Here is an 18,122-nt window from a genome sequence, read left to right as displayed (position 1 = left end):
CTCTATCTTGTATTTCTAGTATCTTTACTATTACCAAACATACGAGTAAAAGTATTATGGCTTCTCTGTATTAATGTATACAATACAATGCAGCCACATTCTAATGTTAATTTCTCAGTTTAACATACAGCAATCCTCATATAAACATAAAAATACACAGGAAAAACACAATTTACATTGGAAGGTTTTAGAGGCCTGTACAGTATCTTATTCAATTTATTATTTTCACTGCAAAACACTTATTTAATAGAAAGTTGAACTTACCTGTCCTTCTGTTCATCAAAGCACCAAAACTTCAAACGGAGTTCAGATGATGTTTGTCCATCATCCCTGGACTCAATTGTTGCAAGCCACTGGCCGTCTTGGCTGAATGCCATGAGGTCAACGTCTGTGTGAATGAGTGGTTTGTCCAGGCTATCGGGGGATATGTAATTCTGCCCAACTATGTCAAGCTGTAAAGAAAATACATATATTATATTATCATCATTATTTCAGCCATTGTCGGCCCACTGCAGAGCGAAGGCCTCCACAAGTTGAAAGCATCTACTTCTGTCCTGCTCAATTCTCATCCACGGCATGCTGGCAAATTCTACATTTCATCTTTTCATCTGGTTTTGAGTCTTCATGACCTCTAGTACCATTTTCGTCTATCTATTTTCACTTGTTCTGGCAAGGTGACCTGCCTTTCTATATATCTCAAGGCAAAGCCAACTTCGGGTGTTCATGTACAAAAACTGTGACAGGTTAACTCATACCCATGCCAACTTGTACCCACAACTCATAACCAAATTTTGGCTGACTTGTATCCATAATTTTGGCTGGTTTGTACCCATAGTTGACTAGCCCGTACCCAAGTTTGGTGTAAGATCTACCTTTGTATTTCAAGGAAATGTTAAGAGAACTATCTATTTTGATGGTAATCATGTTAAACTATATTATTAAAGTCAAAGATTTTAATACAGCAGGAATGAAATTGATAAATTCATGGTCGTTGAGATGTTGAAACTATAACAAGGGGGCTATTACAGTAGTAGTGAGTCAGAGGCGTATATAAGCACTTAAATTTATTGTAGTTCGTGCAAACTTAGAAGGTTTACAAAAAATTAGATTTCGTTTTTGGTAGCCAACTGCAGTACTGTATATAGTAAGAAATATTTAAGATTGGATTTCGTTTTATTATTACGCCAAAGTAGGTAGGAATAGACGTGGGTACGAGTTACCCAATGTTAGGCATGAGTTGACCTCATTTTTGGTACGGGTTTGTCAAAGTGGGTAAGAGTTATGAGTTTGCATGCATACGAGTTAGCCGACACCCCTATTGAACCAATGGCCTAAAAAGCCTCCAAAGAAGGTGTACACTCAAGGTATAAGGTATTCAGAGAAACTTATGCTATTTCCCAGCATCAGAAACTGATGAAAGTTTGCCATAATATTATAATATCCCTTATGCCATAATAGTATATTATTCAATAACTTACATTAAAAAGAGCTCTGTCTTCTTCAACTTGGTAAAACTGTATGTGTCCGACCTTTCCATTGAGAACCAAGGCTTTGGTCCGAGGGTCAAAGGTCATGCCTGCATGGCATGGTGGATGCTGCTGCTGTTGAAGATGGCCATAATTTAGGCCTTGAATGGTCTTAACAACACGGTTGTTTGATACCAACAGGATAACTTTTAGAAAAGAAAATTAAAGAAAGATTAATAAATGTATTTATTAATCCTGTTTAATTTGTGTTTGGTTATTTCCATTTTATAAAAATGAATTTGTACCAGGCATATGTTTAATTACAGTATTTTATTTCTGTAACATGACAAATAAAGTAAACTTTAACATGAAATTAGTTATTTTTGTTGTTTTTCTCACCATTATTGAATAAGCTTAAAGCTTGAATTTGGTTGTCAGGCGATGAAGTCACATGACTAATAGGAGCCAATAACCTGGGCAGGAAATCCTTGTGATTTGTATTATATTGCCACTGTACCAAAGTACACTCATGTCCAACGCTGAATAAATAAGAACCTGCAATGAAAAATGACATACAGTATATTTCAATACTATCATACTACCTCGATGGATATCGACAACAATGGATATAATAAACTGAAGATCATTATTGTTACTACCGTAATGATGACACAATCATCATTGTTATAAAAATAACTATGATGATCATCATCATCCAGAATATTATCATCATCAGACTAATGATGATTATAACAATTTTTACTGTCTGAGATTAATGCCATTTTGGAGAATCTAAAAGTGCTTAAAGTAATCTTAAAATTTGCTCCAACCATGGTGGCTGAGGTGGGTATGGCTAAGGTGGGTGTGGACCCTCTCTTGCAGGTAAATTAGACCACTTTTCGGGGAACTTGACCTTCTGTGGTGGAACTTCCACCCATCGTCGGGAAATCTCTAGTACAGCCGCTAGACTTCTCTATCAATGAAACTCACCTTCTGAAGTGAAACACAAATCTTCAACTCGTAGGGAATGCCAATGGTTCATGGACTTTATCACGCTGTTCTCGTCTGTGAAGTTTCTATAGTAATGGATTCTTCCTTTGTTGTCACCGGCAGCAATGCAGAGCTCAGTCGGATGACATGCAACGCATGTGAACTTACGGTGTTGCTCTTTTAACCTAGCAAAAAAACTAAATGATCAATACAAGAAAAAAGCATGCGTTGTACAATGAAACGGTTTGAATAAATTGAGATAACAATTGCAAAATAAACTTAATAATATAATATATTATCATCACTGTTAGTTATAACTGTTATAATTGTACAAAATAGATTGCAACAGCAGACGTAAACATAACTCAAGATTACCTGATGAATTTCTTTGATTTGATAAAATAGATTCTTAGGATGTGTTCCTGAACGGATGCGATGAATTTACCATGGGCTCCAAACGCAAACGTCCGTGAGTTTGACAAAATGTTACTCATGAGTATCGAAGGATCCGCCTTTACAGTTTTTGCCGTTGCCTTTGAAAGTTTGAACTTGCTTAATTCTAATGTTTGCTTCTGTCCTAATAAATAGTTAAAGAAATATGTGAAATGTTATTAAAATTTTGAGGAATTTTATTTCATGATGAATAAAGAATATATAATAAAGGAAGAACTATTTTCCTTGAAGATACATTGCCAACTATAAAAATCTAAAAAGAAAAATGCCCAAAAATGCAACAAAAACACTAAATCACTCATTTAAGGAGACCAAATTTATTGATGTTGTATTTTTGTGTTTTTGAAACAAGCAAAACAAAAAGTTATACCTAATTAATCCTTTATCATTTTCGATGTGAGTTCCCACCCGCATCATTTGCAAATGTTTTTATGCAAGTATTTGAATACTGAGTATTCAGTACAAAAACAGGTAGGTAGGGCAAAACATCGATTCCTGTTATATTTTCCTGATGCAAACTTACATCAAAATAGCATTTGTAGTACCTGCTGCTACCTGGGGATCAGATTCAACACTAGTCACCAAGCTCAATCTCAGTAGTCTAGTGGTTATGGCGCCAGACCAGTTCTCACCCGAATCACTTGCCAAATTTTTTCACAAGTATTTGGGGACGTACTGAGTATTCGGTACCAAAACACATCAGGTACTGGCAAAATATCACTCCTATGACAACTCTTTATCAATTATAGAGTGTATGATGAACTTACTTGACTTTGGCTTGGCAACAACAAATATGACATCGAGGTGAGCTGGGGATGTCAGCAAACCAAGTACAGGAGATGGGAGCTTGTATGTCTGGAAAATATTTTTAAAAAATTAATTAAATATATTAAATTCATGTTACTCAGTATCAAACACTATTAAAATAATGTATTAGATGTATCATTACCTGTTATAACGGAAGTGGATGAAAATGTTTACATTTGAACCTAAGAGTGTAGAGTTAAGTTTACTAAACTGTTGAAATAATAAAACGAGAGCATCAATGATGCAGTAGTCCACTTGATATTTTAATTCCTCCAACACATGTGATAGTATTGCTTAAATTTTTGCATGGCGAAGAAATAATATATATGTTGAAGCTTGCAGTACACCACGTAAGTAGTTCTGAAATGTACAGTATTAGATGTATCATTACCTGTTATAACTGAAGTGGATGAAAATGTTTACATTTGAACCTAAGATCAACAGTTCTTTTCAGAACTACTTACGTGGTGTACCGCAAGCTTCAACATATATACATGTGATGGTCCTATAAATCGAGCCCAAAAATACAGCAACAAAAAATTACAAATTCCAATCAGTTTTTCTTAAACTCTACAAACACATTATTATCTTGCAATGTTTGTTTTGCTTCACCACAATCTGGTACACAATGGTTGTCCATACCTTAAGGAGAATTCCATCTGGAAAATCCCATTGTTTCACAGTACCATCAACAGAACAGCTGAACACCTTTTGTAAACATAAGAGAAGAATAAAAAAAAAGCAAGTAAAAATTAAATTTATGAAAATATTTGTACTAAATAATCTGACTGGAGAAACTGCATGAAAGGCCAACTGTATTAGCACTCACCTGTAAATGATTTGAATGGTTCAACTGTATCCCTGTGACAGCATCTTGGTGTGATGTTAACGTCTGAACACATTCCCCACTTGCGGTGCTATACACACTCACAGCATTGCCAGAACAGCATAACAAGTACCTAAAGATCGCTCCCCAAAATAATGGGAGATATTATTGGAGTATGAATTCATGGGGACAGAAACCAACAAAACAAAAACAACATACATGTATTATACCTTTTACTCTTTTTTAGGCTATCCTTGAGAAATTGCCATGAGAAATGCCTTTATGGAGTATGTATCTGGTGTGATATTTAGTCCCCTATCATAGGGCCTATTAGTGATATTGATTTTTGTTCCATTCAAAAATATTAATTGGGGAAACAAAAGAAAATTAATTACTAGCACCAACCATGATGGGAATTTGAACAGAGGAGGATGAGAGGATGCCAAACTGATGCAAAATTACTCGATTTTATGTGCAGTTTTAATAGGGTTTTAATTTTGTGGGCTGCAGTCGTGCTGCACTTTCATGGCTGCTTTTGTGATTGTGGACAACCAGAAGTCAAACAAAGAAGAAAGCTTTTATTGGAGTTTTTTATTGGCCAATCAGCATCGTAGAATGTAATGACAGTGTCATTACATTCTACGATGCTGATTGGCTACGTATACCGCGGGAATAATGTATTATTTACTATTTGCACGATAGACAATGTTTGTATTATATTTTCTATCTGAAAAGGTATTTCGGTTCAATTATTATCTCGTAAAATATTTAGGTCATTGAACCTTTTGAGACGATACCGTGTTAAATATACAGTAGTTAATTCACGATGTACCGTGTGAATTGGGAATAAGAACTTGCGCACGGTATGACAGCCGTTACGTCATGAAACCTTAAATGCTGATTGGCTAGGTCCACTGTGCGAATAAGACTCATAAGAGCTTATTCACACGGTCTACCGTGCGAATAACCACTTCCAAAAAAATATTATGACTATTATCAAAAAATATCCTCTTGCTGGGCTCTAAATTAAAAAACAAGGCCTAGGCTAGGCTTGACAGGTTACAGTACGGCAGAACAACCATGCTTCTCTGTCTCTTCTATCCTGACCTGTACAAAGCCCATATCAGTCCGGTACTTGTTGTAACTTGCCACTTAGTAGGCCTAGGCTAGGCCTAGCTTGAAGCCTAGCCTAGCAAGCCCTCTTATAATTATATTCTAGACTACAATTTATACAAAATTAAATCGTTTTCTGCAGCAAAATATGTTGGTAAATAAATTCAAGTGCTTACTTTGAATCTTTGGAAAATATTGTTCTCTCTTGTACGAATTTCCTGCCTCCACGTTGAACCAGGCAAGGCTCCATCGATGTAGCACATGTGTCGGCCATTAGACGTTGAGCGACAACAAAACGCGTTCAGCGTTAACAGTGTACAAGAAACGCGAACATTGTGTATTTCGGTAGCAACAATTCGCGTTTCATCAGTGCAAGAGTGACGCTTCATCAGGTTTCTTTCAAAGATTGGATTCACACTCCCGCTTGTTCTTGAATCCAATAAACAATAATAATACCGAATGAGTATTTGAGAAGGAAGTTATATAGAAATCAAACATGACTGCATTACCAGTAGGAAGGATACGAATGATAATGAAAAGTTCTCCAGAAGTTACTTCCGTCAGTCAAGATTCTCTTTTTCTTATAACCAAAGCAACAGTAAGTAAGTTTTTGTGAATTAAACTAGGCCTAGGCCTAGGCCTAGGCAGGTAGAGCTGCTTCCCTCCCTGCCTAGGGCTAGCGAGCGAATACATGTCAAACCGTACCCATGCCAACCCGTACACCCAAGTTTGATGAATGATATTTTTACTATAATAAAACGTTTTGCAAACTGTATTGTATATTAGATAGTAATCATAGGGGCTAATGCACTTTCGCACCTAAGACTTAGGCTAAGTTTTAATTCTTAATTTTTTTACCTCAACGTTCTTCTCACAGTCAAACATATAATTAACAAACATGTTCACATGATTTAACCACTCACAAAGTACCTTTTTCAACAAATTAAAGCCCACAAATAAGTACTGTACAGCGAATCTGTGTTCGCTAGCACGACGAGCGGCTGCCATTTTGCAATTAGTAAGAAAATGCCAGAACTTTAATTCTTAATATTTTTACCTCAATGTTTTTCTCACAGTCATAACATATAATTAACAAACATGTTCACATGATTTAACCACTCACAAAGTACCTTTTTCAACAAATAAGCCCACAAATAATAACACTAGCACGACGAGAGTAAGAACACTAATAAGTATAGGCCCAGAGGAAAAGAAAACTTACCTTAATAATTAGCGCCAACGACAATCTTACAGACCGCACGAGATCGTACAGATACAAATATCGTACGGGTTGACCAAAATGACGTGTGTACGGGTTGACCAAACGTGGGTACGGATTGACCAAAATTTGGGTATGGGTTGGCATGGGTACGGGTTGGTATGGGTACGGGTTTGGGTACGGATTGACCAAAATTTGGGTACGGGTTGGTATGGGTACGGGTTTGTTTGGGTACGGATTGACCGACACCCGGGCTAGCTCCTAGTTGGATTGGAGCACAACCAGTGGAGTTGGGGAGGCCTGGGCCCTCTTGTACATAGACTGCCTAGTCTCACACATAATAAACAAGACTTAAAGGAGGCCTAGGTTTACGTGATGGTAGAGACCTAATTTAAAATTATGGCCCGGCCTTGGAGATTGAGAGACAGGCCCTATGGAAATTGAAGACAATAGAGTTAGTAAACTTTATATTTCTTTTTATTTTACCCAGGAACTTTTTGTGGAAAATATTGCCAAAGAATCATATGCAAGAAGAAAAGTTGACGGTTTTGTTAATTACAATGACCTTGCTGAAGCAGTAGCTGAGGAAGAGAACTTTCAATTTCTAGAAGGTGTGCCAACAGCCTCCATTGAGCTTTTCTTTGCTGCAGTAACTTATAAGTAACTTTGGACCATGTTTTTAGGCAAATTCTCATTTAAAAAAGTATACAAAGAATGTTATTGTGAAGTTCTAAAACTTTAGTAAAGTTGAAATTATTGTGTATAATTAGTTAATTGAAGATTTGCGTATAGTTTTCATTTCATTTCTTCATATTTTTATTTAGCATACATTCATTTCTAACAATTAAAATGTAAATATTATAAATAGAAAAAACTTAAAATATCTTTAAAATTGATTAAAATGTTACTAATTTGCCAAAAATATGAACAAAGAATGGTTGCACAGATGACTCATAAACTTAATTTATTTCCAATCGTGTTTTCATAATTTCTGTTTTCCTTTACATCCAAAAATAAATCAATGTACTGTAGTAATCTTTTTTGTGTACTTTTATTTTATACCCAAAATTAATTTCTTAAAAGAATAAATGCAGTTAAACTTGCCTACAGTAATTCGAATCCAAAATGCCGTTGAAATATTGTTCAACTTAGATTAAATTCGACTTACAGATTGTTAAATAATGGAATACACAACAATTTGCCATGTGAAATTAGATCGATTTAGAAATTATTTGACTTAGGTAAAGTCGATTTAGGAAAGTTTAACTGTACTGTAAGTTATGGATTGTTTGATTTATTGATTATTTAATGAACGAGTGCAGTAAGTCTGTGTAATGTGGAGGTATAAAATAAAGTTGTGATTTGACATTAAGAAAATTCAGCGAAGTCTTTAGTGATTCCCACAAATTATATTTTTACAAATGAGAAAGATTACTTAAACCTTCATCAATACTTAAAATTTTCAGATGTTTTACCTAAGAAGATACTTGCCAGAGACTTCTTGAAAGCTAACAGTAAAGCTGAGAAAGAAGAAGACAGTTAGCACATGCTAGAGGGCAGCACAACATGGACAACAAACTAGACAAGAAATCATAATTCTCACGCCACTGATATGCATCATGATAACTGACTAAACAGCTGCAATAAATAGTAATAATAATGGTACCTGTGGTCATCAGGTGGAAAAAGTGAGGATGTCTAAACTGTAAATTTAATGATGCCAGTATAGAGGGCCCATAGTTCTAAAATATATTTCAGAAAAGAATTTTTGAAAGTCAAAACTTGGGAAAATTTACCCATCATTTGTTTATCATCTACCAAATGTATGGGGTGGCATATGTATGATGGATTGCGTAAATAATAGCACTTTTACACTATCAAGCCAAAATAAACGCTGGTGTGACACCGGAGGCAAAATCCATTTACACTTAACGACTTATGGTTGATCTATAACCTCTTCATGTTAATTGTCGAGTGTTACGGTCTTCGCATGTTTTTTGGTGTTCCTTTCAGTCGTGTTTGTGTTTTTAAACGGAGATTTATTTCTGAGTTACCTTCTTCTTACAACCGTATTGTTTCTGAAAATAGTAATATATCTTTTTTAACAGTTTTAAACATTTCCGATCTCTCATGTTAAAAAGTATCTATCTCTAAGCATAGAGAAAATGGTTTAAGCTGCCCTTATAACTGTGTTTTGTTTCTTGATTCTTTGTGCTTGGTGGGGTTGCTGTTAGTTAAGAATGTACTTTTGATTGTCCTGACTGTTTTTCCGTATTTTTAGAGTTTATACTATATTTTTTATGTCCATCCTGTAAGTGGCGATTTTTCACTTTTGGTTTGGAAATAAATAAAATAAAATAAATTAAATTAAATTTTGGTTAAACTAGATTACAAAAATTAGTAGATTTACCTACTTAATGCAGTACAAAAATTTCATTTCTACGAAACATGTCTTCCTGGCTTGACGGACTGAGCAAGTGTATGAAATAAACAAGTGCACCGTGTACCGGTTTAATTGTATGGACCTTCTCTAAACCTAACATCCCAGCCCCTCTAATGCGAATTTTAGAGCATTAGCAATATTAACAAGACATTAAAAAAAAAAAACAATGTATATACATTAGTTGATATCAGCTACACTACTGGTCCTCAGCTGCAATGAGCACAACCAACTTCGTAATGGGACGTACCAATTCTGTGCATGCAGTTTTCAGTTTTGCAGATCTCACTAATTCCTTAGCGTCCTTATGAACACTCTTGCCATTGGCCACTGTCCTCTTGGTGAGTTCTCTGCGATGATCACAATGTCGCCTATTTCTAGGTTTCTGCGTTCTTTAGACCACTTCTGTCGTTCCTGCAAAGTTGCCAGATACTCTTTGCTCCATCTTTTCCAGAACACATTCACCAGGTATTGTGCCTGTCTCCATCTCTTACGTACAGTATATATACACGTCTCCCTTATCAAATATACCTGGGGCAGGTGCATAATCGGCTTGGGCTAGTAGTAGATGGTTAGGTTTTAGTGGACCTTCTTCGTTTGGATCATCGGATAACATTGTGAATGATTAATGATCGCCACTTCGCAAAATAGGGTCCTTAGACCTTCGTCATTTATTTTAATCGTCTGTTCCTTCATAAGACTGTACAAGACTTGTCTTATCGATCGTATCATTCGTTCCCAAACTCCTCCTTGATGCAAAGCAGAAGGTGCATTGAATCTCCAATCAATTCCCTCTTGTCTTAGTATTGTATGAATTTAAGAGTTATTCCACTATTTAATCGATTTCTTTAACTCCTTTGCAGCTCCAACCAAGTTTGTTCCGTCTGGCAACACATCTTCTTATTGTGTATATGCAGGAGTCCGTGTCCAGTGAACATGCCATCCTATGTGTATTGCTCTAGTGGCAAACCGATGTCTTTGGAAGCAATATTGGGTGCTTCGCCTCTGTTGGAATAGATGCTCATACTAGCCTTCCAGCACTGAGCAACTTAGCTCAGTCGGCTAATCTGGTGGTAGCCACTGTGTGTGCGCTGAACCGTGGAGATCTGTAGGTCCCCGGTTCAAATCCCATCGCTGTCTCTCTTTGTGTTTCAGCTAGAGGGCTGAAATACAAGTTACAATAGCGCACCGTCTTTCGGATGAGACGTTTATGCCGTTGGTCCCGTGTGCATTTATGGCCCACATGCACGTTAAAGAACACAGTACACTCTTCGGAAAAGAGTAGGGGATTGTCTCCCGGTGTACTGTCCAATCATCACCAGAAGGACCCCACTGGAAATAAGTCTTCTAGACTTTCGTGGGCTATCCTTGGTGTTTTCACTGAATAAATCCAATTCCTCCTTTTAGTTGAATTTACCACTTATGGTTGAACTATAACCTCATTTTCGTTGAACTAGATTACGAAAATTTGTAGATTTACCTGCTTAATGCAGTACAAATCGTACAAATGTGCATTTCTACGAAACATGTCTTCCTGTCTTGACGGACTGAGCAAGTGTATGAAATAAACAAGTGCACCCTCTACCAGTTTAATCATATGAACCTTCTCTAAACCTAACAAAAAACTGCGGGATAATCTCGGGTCACACCCATTTACACCTCACAACAAACACCGGCTTAACACTAGCTAATTAGTCCGCAAGTCTAGTTTCGCAGGGGTAAAACATAGTGAAAAAGGCGTATAATTATGTAGTTTATAGCTCAAGGTGACATCTGAGTACTGTATCAGAATTTCTCAAAGGGGTGAAGTTAAAAAAGTGGAGAAGGTGGTTAAGATGCTTGCCTTCCAATCCCAGGGTCTCATAAGTCAACAACATCTCCACACCTGATGCCTCATATTAAATGAGACTTCGCTGATAATGCATCACATTATTTCATTTATTTAAGAGGGCCCTGGATAACAGCCAACCTATAATATGCTGGAAGGGTCGCCCTTTATAAATACGGGTTTAAAAAAACTGAAGCAAAATTAGGTCGCTTGATCATTAATAAACTTTTCCAGATTGTCGATCAAACTTAACAGATAAGTCAGAACAGAGCCAGAAATATGTGCTTGACCCATGGACACACATACACATGTTTTCTCACAAATGGATGTGTTTTACGTACGTTTATGCCGCCGTTTGCGTCCATAGCAACAATATCCAAGGTGCAGAGCTTAACGGAACGATTTTTTTGTGAGAATCGAAAGTTAATGAATAAATTTGAATTATTTGAAACAATGGGCTTATTCGACTGGTTCATTTCGTTAAGTACGAATTTTCGTTGGGTATTATTTTCATTTGACTGGTTCGCAAGATAGACTACGTTGACAACGAAAATTAACGTAACCAGAATGCGTTAATCAGCGTTAATTTATGCACGTGGAACAAAAAAAATATGGTCAATTGTTCCGTTTAGCAATAACATTTGCGTTAATATAATTTAGATTAAATTTCAGAAAACAAAAATTATAATATTTACCCACATTGGAGTCAAAAAATAATTGTAGGCTTACAGAATTCAAAAACTGGTTGAAAACATTTTTTTTTATGAAAAAACCCATACTGCCACAATTTAAATATGCAATGAATTGTTTCTGCTCTGCTTTTCCTTTTTAAAATTGGACAATAAAAACTAAATGAAATGAAATAAAGTAACCTTGATTACGCAGCGTGTATCGCGGTAACTATGCGGCCATTTTGTTTTGTCGAGTATTTCCCAGTTTTCTATTCGACTGGTCGTCCTCGTTAGTAGGAGCATGGACCTATTAATAAGTATTAAATGGTAGGAGTTTACCACTGCGCAGGTGGGCGTGAACGAAGAACGACCACTTGAATATGGCCAATGTTATTGAATCTTTGTAGAATATGAATGAAGCAATGTATATAATTTGGTAAGATGCGTTCCAAATTGCTCCAAATCATTAACTCTATGAATTTGTAAGGGCTGTAATACTGTAATAGCATGACCTCTATTACACCTATTAGATGCTGGCTTCAGTTGAAAACACTAAAGATTTTTTAGGGTACTGATGGAGGTGGGTCAGTTGTGTATTTTGAATAAAATAATATTTCAAACTATATTTTTGTATTCATGTCTATTATTGGAGAATTTCACAGATTTGTGTTTCAAATGGGAGAGTAACTTTATAGAATAGCACATTTAAACTGTATCCAATGTTTAAATGTTTAAGGTTAATTAATGAAAAATACATAAAAATCTTTTTAAAAAAATAATATCAGAATTGTATGTATCACAGATTGGACAGTACAGTAATTTGACGTGACTTAAGGTTTACATGTATTTTTTTATATATTTCTCCGCTTTTGAAATATTTCAAAATATTTTTTGCTTGATACTTTCATCAGTTGATCGTTTTATATATGCCTGAAGTGTTTGCCAACTGCAATTTAAAACAATATATATGAAGTTATGGATGGGAAATTTCTAACGTCCCGAGCAGGGTACTTTCGTCGTCCAATGAGATTTAAAAAATGAGTCTAAATTTTATTATGACATCAATGCATTTACGTTGTAATTCAAAATGTAAATCTATCTTTAAAGGACAAAATTAATACTATTTATTCTAAAAATAATTAATAAGAAAAGATCGATTTCTACATAATTGGCGGTTTGGCAATTATCACAAATTGTGTAATGATGGTGAAGGTGATGGTAATAATATTAATATTAATTACTATTAACACTACTAATGTAATAAGATAATAATAATACTTTAGGCGCCTTGAACGATTCCGTCGATTGTGTAAAATACTGCGCATAATTAACACGACATTTACATTTTTATGACTTATATAACTTTACATAATTTGATATTCTTTCATAATATGACATTAACATGTCATTTTCTTTTTATTAGTAACGCAAAATTGACGGAGATTCTGTCAGAAAAAGTGATTTTTAAGCATCACACGATTAATATTCTCTGAAAAACACAACAAAGTATCGTTATAGCCTATTGTGTACAAAGGTATTTTATGAGCTTACAGTATATTTTCAAAGTAATTCATCAGTTATTTGTTGCCTCACTCAAGGCATATTTTACTTCGATTACTCCATAGCTATAACACCTGCATCCTTCTCTTTAAGCATGTTAACGATATAATGTAACAGACCGTGCATACATTGTATATAGAAAAATTATTAAAAACAGAAGATAAGATATTATGGTTATGATACTCGTATTAAAGCACCACCAATGTCCTGGGGGAAACCTAGAAAAATGGTAGAATTGTTCTCATACTTTTAAGCTTCGAATCAACTAATGAAAAAAAAAGTGATGAAGGTAATAATAAATGACACGGCGATGATAATAGTGATGATGACGACGATGATGATGGACATGATTATAGACGATGATGAAGATAATAATAAAGAGGGTGATGATCACAAGGATGATTGTGATATAATATAAACAAGTATAATGTTCAGCATTTCTGATCATTTATACGGATAAGAAATAATAGAAAATAAAGAGTTACACTTTCGAATCACATGCTTCGTATTATTATTATTATTATTATTATTATTATTAGCATATCATTCGATACCTATCTTTGAATCTTGTACATATTGCATTAATACCGGCCCTTCTGAGCTAATAAGATTTATTTTAATTTTTTATTTAAAACATCTTTAGGCAGGATAACATACGGTATACAGCCGAGATCTTACCGCTGCTTTACAATATGGTCCTGCAAAAACACAGTACGATTACAACAACAAAAAGTAACCAGCACAGTACAATAAAATAAACAGTGGCGTAACGCCTATGCGCTCTCATGCGGCGGTCCGCAGGACCCCGAATTCTGGGGGCCCCGAAGGGGCCTTACCCATAGGTTTCTTGATTTGGCAACCTGACCAAAAAGGACTTTGTTGATAAATAACACCATAATGTGTCTCTGAAATCGACTGTAGGGCATATATCATATTATAAGGGGAGGGGGCCCGGGACCCCACCAAATTTGTCAAAAAAAATTTAAAATGGAGATAAAAAGAAAATTATATTCACAATTTCAAGTCTGTGAGTGCCATTTCTGGCCATCTAGACGTGCCATAATAATACATTTTCTTATCTCAGCCCCACAAGGGCAACAGCATAATGTGTTTTGAAATCGATTGTAGGACATATCGTATTATATCCAGTGGCGGAATGAAGAGTTGGGGGAGGGGGGAGGGAGCTGCCGGGCAAGAGCTGCCGGCGGCCCGGGGCCCCACTAAATTTGCCAAAATATTATTTAACTGGAGATAAAAGAAAATTATTCACAATTTAATGTCTGTGAAGTGCCATTTCCGGCCATCTAAAAGTGCCATATTCATAAATTTTCTTACCTACGGTGGCATACCGTAAACTCTCCAACTGTGAAAGTCCCTCCCTGGACTCAATTTTCTGGATCATTTATTCGTCGTTAAAAACATTTAGACGTTAAAAACATTTAGAATAACAATGCACATCTAAAATCCCACGATGGAATTGGTGACTGGGACCCAAAAGGGCCCCCAGTTTCAGAAATACACAGGGACCCCGGCCCCATTACGCCACTGAAAATAAACAATAGTAAAAACTTTGGTGGCAAACTATCCCCCGCCGGGCACCAACCCGGTACTTCTGAGTAAGATGATTAGTTCTCCTTATTTAAGGCCTCTTTACACAGACTTCGCTAAATCATTACTTCGCAAGTATCTGCATTTCCGAAGCTCTTCATAAGTGCCATCCTCCAGCACTGTTTTTGCCCTTGGCATCGCAGCATTTGAGATACCATATGCTGAGTTAGCACTATCAATTCTTTCAACTCTTAAGAACTCGTAAACAACGTGCGCTACCTCTTTTTTGGGCTGGGCACCAAAGACGCTCTTAAGTCCACTTGAGACAATTTCTGCCTCGCAACTACCAACCACACTTTTGGGCCTCATTGAGGCGTTTACCGCCCCGTTGTATTCCTCCTGACGTTTGTAATGTGTAAGCCCTTTATTATTATTATTATTATTTGTGTTCCTCTTTTGGTAGGTAAGAGGAAACAGTAAATTCTTTTTTGACTTAACTAATGGTCTATACCTCTTCTTTGGAGCACAGGGTGAACCAGGAATTACAAATTTCGCCCTAGTTTCTTTTAAAACCGGACTGCGTTTCGCAGTGTCGTTTTCATGCTGAGTAGCGAAATCATCTAGAAAAGCTGTTTTTATTGACGCAACCGAATGCCTATTCCCTTTAGCAGATTGACCCAAATCATTCTTTTTCCGAACTGCCGCGGCAGACTCGACTTTTTCATACGAGTTTACGTCAGCTTTTTCTACAGAACTACATTCGCTTTTGGCTGGTACCCACATTGGAGTAAATAGAAGAGTCTTGCTTGGCGACATATTTCGATTTAAGCGACTGCCTGCTACAGTCAGCTTCCTTGGGAAACCAGCTACATCATCAATCGGTTTTCCAATTTTACTTGTACAAACATATTCTTTTGATCCTTTCTTTTGCAATTTACTCCCATTTATCTTTATATGAGATATAGCTTGATGTAATCCTTCATCATTCATTTTGGTAACACCTAAGGGTGATATCTCTACATGTTGCCTCCCATTTAAATGCATTGCTTCAGACCTAGTAGACCTTAATACTGGTCTTGATTTCGCATCATCTGACACTAGACAACGATCTGGAATTTCTAACGTTTTAGATGGAGTTTCTTGTGAGTTCGTCTTTTCTCGTTGATGAGTATCCGAAACCTTTGGAGCTTGTGTTGATGTGGCACTTGTTCTAGAAATTAATCTTCTGTTCAGGGCACCATAATCTTTCGTGTATATATTTACACGCCCATTCCTCGGCTTAAATATTCTCTGAATATGGTTCGTGAAGGTTTTGCTATTGATATTTAGCTGGTGAATGCTTTCTCGCATTTCGCCTGATATGTCATTGATTTTTTTCTGTAACTTACGTTCTTCCAAACGCTCGGCTTGCCGAACACGTGTAAAGTTCATTAATCCTTTCACTTTGGCAACACGGAAAGGTTTTTTATCTGTCATCTTGTCCCAATTTAGAATGGATGAAAAATAAACCCTTCCTACTGTTTTAATTCACGAGTAACACTTTTCTTATGTAATGTCAAGTTATCCAAGGAGTAGCTTATGTCAACGAGTTGCTCACATTCTTGCGAACGCATTTATCAACTTCATTTGAGATGGTAATATACCAATATGTGATAGTTGTTCAGTACTGATGTTTGTATACTTCACCAATCTGTGATAGTTGTTCAATGCTGATGTTTGTACTTCTTTGTAGCCAATGCTGAGAATACGAGTAAGAGTAAACGTTTTAAGTTCAGAGTAAAGGATATAAGTTGTAAGAATGAGTTCACAACAACAAAACAATATACAAGCAAGACGTAAATGAGCGACTATGAATCAAATACCTAATCACTTATTAACCATGCGTTGTTGACTAAAATGGCTGCGAGAAATGAGGAGGCTGTTAGCGGCCACTTGTGCAGATAATAAATTGAAAAGTGTCGCAAGGTCTGATGGACAATCCACAAGCACTTCAGTTGTCTGTGTTTGCATTTCAATAACTGCCTACTCCTAACCTCATTCCACTCCCGCAGTTTAGATAAAGACGAAATATTACATAATATCTAACAGCCATGTATTTAGGCTAATGCAAATTGCCTGGAAAAACATTTCAATCGATAACATCTCTCGGTACCGGAGTAAGCTACATCAGAATAAAAGTTATCAAAACAAAGATGCTTTTTGCTTTCTGTGTATAGCAGGTAATGTTAGTTTTTCAGTAAATATGCCTAGACTAACGGTAAATTTCTGGACATTCTGTTCTATGGTCTGCAATATTGATCTTGTAATTTCCTCAAAGCTGTCATAAGAGCACCTGCAGTAAGCCAACGCTGACACTCATGCTATTTAACTAATTATGAGTTCTAAATACATTTAGCGATATGTGACTCAAATACATATGTAATGTCGTACCATATTGAATCTTATACTACCATGGCGTGTTTATAGAAAGGCAGACGTTTGTCTCTAAAATATACATAACACTTTTCAATAGACGGAAATCAGACAGATGTGCTTCAGAATGCACTGAATGCAAACAATTATCGTAAATATAACAAAAATTGCGAATAAGATCTCAGTTTTTGCAAGTTTATATCTCCACTGGCATAATTCTTAAAATAACACCGTGCAATAAATGTTGCCACTGACGCAATACACACATTATAAATTTCAAATACCATCTCCAGAGGAAAAAAAACCCGAATCAATTTTTTTTAAATTTTCGATGTACTCGAATGAACTTTCGTAGCTTCCTAATAATTTTTACACATTTTGTAATATAAGCTTAATTTTTATCTGGGTCCATAATAATGTGAGCGTAATATGCCCTAAAAATAGCAAAATATGAATATTAAAGCGTTTAGATTAGGTTATATTGTTTTGTTAGATGACCGTAACGGTTCCGCAACAAGTAAGGAATAAAAGAAAACGAGACTCATAGGTAAAATTACACTGTCAAATATGTACTTATTTATGTTATGCTTTATGATTCATTGAGTCGATATCAGGCGGTCACCTTTTGGATATGGAGCGCCAAGAAGAGAACTTTCTTTAGTGAGTTTCAAGTTAAGCTGCGTTCGAAGAAATGAAAGCGACACGGCGCGTCATAACTGTTAGTTAAAGATCGTCAAGTGGTTTCCTTGTCAAGGGCCCGGTATTCTATGTCTTTATGTAAAGTAGACC

General features: G+C 36.0%; 2 protein-coding genes across 2 annotated transcripts in view; one reads left to right on the top strand and one right to left on the bottom strand.

The window, feature by feature from the left end:
• The window catches only part of LOC117117262 (WD repeat-containing protein 75-like), a 13,643-nt gene extending 7,581 nt beyond the window's left edge, over window positions 1-6,062 (bottom strand). The window contains exons 1-9 of the mRNA XM_033261515.1: window positions 5,832-6,062; window positions 4,546-4,675; window positions 4,359-4,424; window positions 3,677-3,764; window positions 2,832-3,033; window positions 2,457-2,641; window positions 1,866-2,021; window positions 1,479-1,672; window positions 265-452 (exon numbers count right to left, since the gene is read on the bottom strand). Of these exons, the coding sequence (XP_033117406.1) occupies window positions 265-452; window positions 1,479-1,672; window positions 1,866-2,021; window positions 2,457-2,641; window positions 2,832-3,033; window positions 3,677-3,764; window positions 4,359-4,424; window positions 4,546-4,675; window positions 5,832-5,929 (1,307 nt within the window). The 5' untranslated portion in view covers window positions 5,930-6,062. The remainder of the gene's footprint in view (window positions 1-264; window positions 453-1,478; window positions 1,673-1,865; window positions 2,022-2,456; window positions 2,642-2,831; window positions 3,034-3,676; window positions 3,765-4,358; window positions 4,425-4,545; window positions 4,676-5,831) is intronic.
• On the top strand, window positions 6,052-9,271 carry LOC117117264 (chromatin accessibility complex protein 1-like). The gene is made up of 3 exons (XM_033261518.1): window positions 6,052-6,253; window positions 7,365-7,485; window positions 8,341-9,271. Exons 1-3 carry the CDS (start codon window positions 6,152-6,154, stop codon window positions 8,415-8,417), a joined length of 300 nt encoding a protein of 99 aa, XP_033117409.1. The 5' UTR covers window positions 6,052-6,151; the 3' UTR covers window positions 8,418-9,271.
• Window positions 9,272-18,122: the final 8,851 nt, after the last annotated feature.

Source organism: Anneissia japonica, unplaced genomic scaffold, assembly GCF_011630105.1.
Source record: "Anneissia japonica isolate Jap-2015-1 unplaced genomic scaffold, ASM1163010v1 scaffold288014_len389662_cov180, whole genome shotgun sequence".
NCBI classification, from domain to species: domain Eukaryota; kingdom Metazoa; phylum Echinodermata; class Crinoidea; order Comatulida; family Comatulidae; genus Anneissia; species Anneissia japonica.
Note: the sequence above shows the minus strand (reverse complement) of the source record. Positions and strands in the feature narration are given on the sequence as shown.

Coding starts and splice junctions, on each gene's coding strand:
- LOC117117264 (XM_033261518.1), top strand. CDS start 6,152: ATGACTGCATTACCAGTAGGAAGGATACGAATGATAATGAAAAGTTCT. Junction 6,254..7,364: donor TTCTTATAACCAAAGCAACA/GTAAGTAAGTTT, acceptor TATTTTACCCAG/GAACTTTTTGTGGAAAATAT. Junction 7,486..8,340: donor GAACTTTCAATTTCTAGAAG/GTGTGCCAACAG, acceptor TAAAATTTTCAG/ATGTTTTACCTAAGAAGATA.